General features: G+C 32.8%; 1 protein-coding gene across 1 annotated transcript in view; it reads left to right on the top strand.

The window, feature by feature from the left end:
• The first annotated feature begins 1,663 nt into the window (after window positions 1–1,663).
• The window catches only part of LOC109585741 (uncharacterized), a 1,028-nt gene continuing 442 nt past the window's right edge, over window positions 1,664–2,249 (top strand). Inside the window, exon 1 of the mRNA XM_020001867.1 lies at window positions 1,664–2,183. Coding sequence (XP_019857426.1) covers window positions 1,925–2,183 — 259 coding nt within the window. The 5' untranslated portion in view covers window positions 1,664–1,924. The remainder of the gene's footprint in view (window positions 2,184–2,249) is intronic.

Genomic DNA, 2,249 nt, shown 5'->3' with positions numbered 1-2,249 from the left:
ACTACTAGACTGATGAAGCAACAATGGTGGAAGAGCATACATATATGTGTATTATCAGGAGCTCATGGGCTCCTGGTATTATATATCATACTAAACAGGTCTGCACAAAAATATAGACCTGAGGTGGGTGTCCACCCACTGAAGGTCTATATCTTTTGTATATAGACCGGTTTTAGTATGTTATATAAGATATATTTCATAATGATGTCAAAAAAGATTTTAGACTGTGGTCTTTTATTTAAAAATTGCATTACACCACACCTTCAATTCACACAGGGTCACACCTCCATGATCATGGCTGCTTTTCTGCTTGTTGCTGTAATTATGATCTCCTAAATTTACATGTCTTGTAAGTTTTATTGTGATAACATCAAATATTATTATAAATTTTAGGTGCAAGCATATTCACTATTGTACCAGTGACACAATATGTATATGTCAATGATACTGTGACATTTGAATGTGCTACCAACTTGACTCAATTGAATTTCTTTTTCGTGACTAATCCAACAGTTACAGGTTCAAAATCAACAATATTACTACCTAATGGTAAAAAAATATCATTCAACCTAATAGCAATAAGTCAAGTAAATGGTACATCTTTTACTTGCCAAGCTCCTGATGTTGGAGCTACCACTGAATCAGCATATTTATATGTACAAGGTGATATATTAATCAAGTAGCTGTACTTAGTCAATTTTGTTATTTCAACATTTGAGTGATGGGCAAGGCAACACCATTTTGAGTGGCAAGAAACATGCATAATTGATGTAGACATGTACAATATTGGTTATTTGTGGTGTTAAGAAAACAATAGACGAATTTGAGTGGGAGGTACTGGTTTTAATAAATTCCTACATTTCAATGCACAGAGTTGTTTCTTGCCCTGTTCATCTCAAAAAGTTTTGTTGTTTTAATTCTCTCAGCCAATAAGCTCATCACTTTCTATTTCATTTCCAGGTTCACCTGATAGTGTCAGTAATTTAACAGGATATCAGTTAGATTCTTGTTGTATGTTTATCAGTTGGTATCCTCCATTCACACTACCAGGACTAACAGTACAGTATATAATCAGTGTAGGAACTGATCAACGGTACCTTAATGACTCTATCACTAACTACACTTACTGTCCAATGAACCCAACCAATAAACAATATCTGTTTAACATTACAACTACTAATAAAGCTGGGAATGGATCTACTAGTAACATAACTGTTGGATTTCAATTAAGTAAAAATTATAAATAAATAATTACGATCAATTTTTGTTTCTGAATAGGTTTAAATTTCCAGAGCATTTATCAAGAACATTTGACATACCATATGAACAATAATTGGCGTTTACATTACCTACTATCAGTTAGTTACTCCCCACACATACAACACCTGTTTCATTTATTGTAGGCTGATCAGTTGTGTACTGGAGTGTCAGTTGTTAACATAACAGTAACTGGTTGTACTGTTGGTAGCTCCAGTAGTACTTGTTATTCATCAACAAATGTATCCACTAGTAGTAGTTCTTATAATAACATTTCACTTGCTGTTATTATAAATCTTCCATCAAGAGAGATACTCAATACTAATATTATTTTATACTATAAAAATGGAGCTATATTTCAAAACAACACTATAACAATCAGTAAGTGACATATCATACTTAATGTTTAGTGCTTTATTATTATCAAGGTACTTATGATCTTCAGCACATAGCAGTGGTTAATATTACATTTAACAAAGTTTGTCTTCAGTTTGAGTTTGTTAATGGGAGTACAACTAATAGCATTTATATTCACATCACTAATTATGAAGAGCCAGTTCATCTACCAGTGTATTACAATATATCTCGTAATGATCAGTTGAACTTTACTCAGTGTATTACTAACATACCAGCTGGTAATAACTTAACACTGTATGCATGTGAATCAATGGAGGACTGTACTACTAATCCTGCTGCTGTAATAACTGGTATTGTTATTCCTGCTTTAGTCTCTAGCACTATGCTGACAAGCTACTTAAGTTCACATAAAGACACATTAGGATCTACTTCTGATCCCATCAGCTATAGTTCATCATTTCTGTTAATGTATACTTCAACAACTACAGTTTCGTCTACAGTTTCATCTACCATGATGATAGAGGATTGTAATATAAGGGAAAGTCAAAGTGAAATACCTGTCACTAGTGGTAAGTAATTAACATTAATAGTATTCTGTGTGATAACCATTTACCATTCTTTCATTAATACAGCAG

This window comes from Amphimedon queenslandica, unplaced genomic scaffold (assembly GCF_000090795.2).
Source record: "Amphimedon queenslandica unplaced genomic scaffold, v1.1 AMPQUscaffold_13016, whole genome shotgun sequence".
Lineage (NCBI taxonomy): Eukaryota > Metazoa > Porifera > Demospongiae > Haplosclerida > Niphatidae > Amphimedon > Amphimedon queenslandica.
Note: the sequence above shows the minus strand (reverse complement) of the source record. Positions and strands in the feature narration are given on the sequence as shown.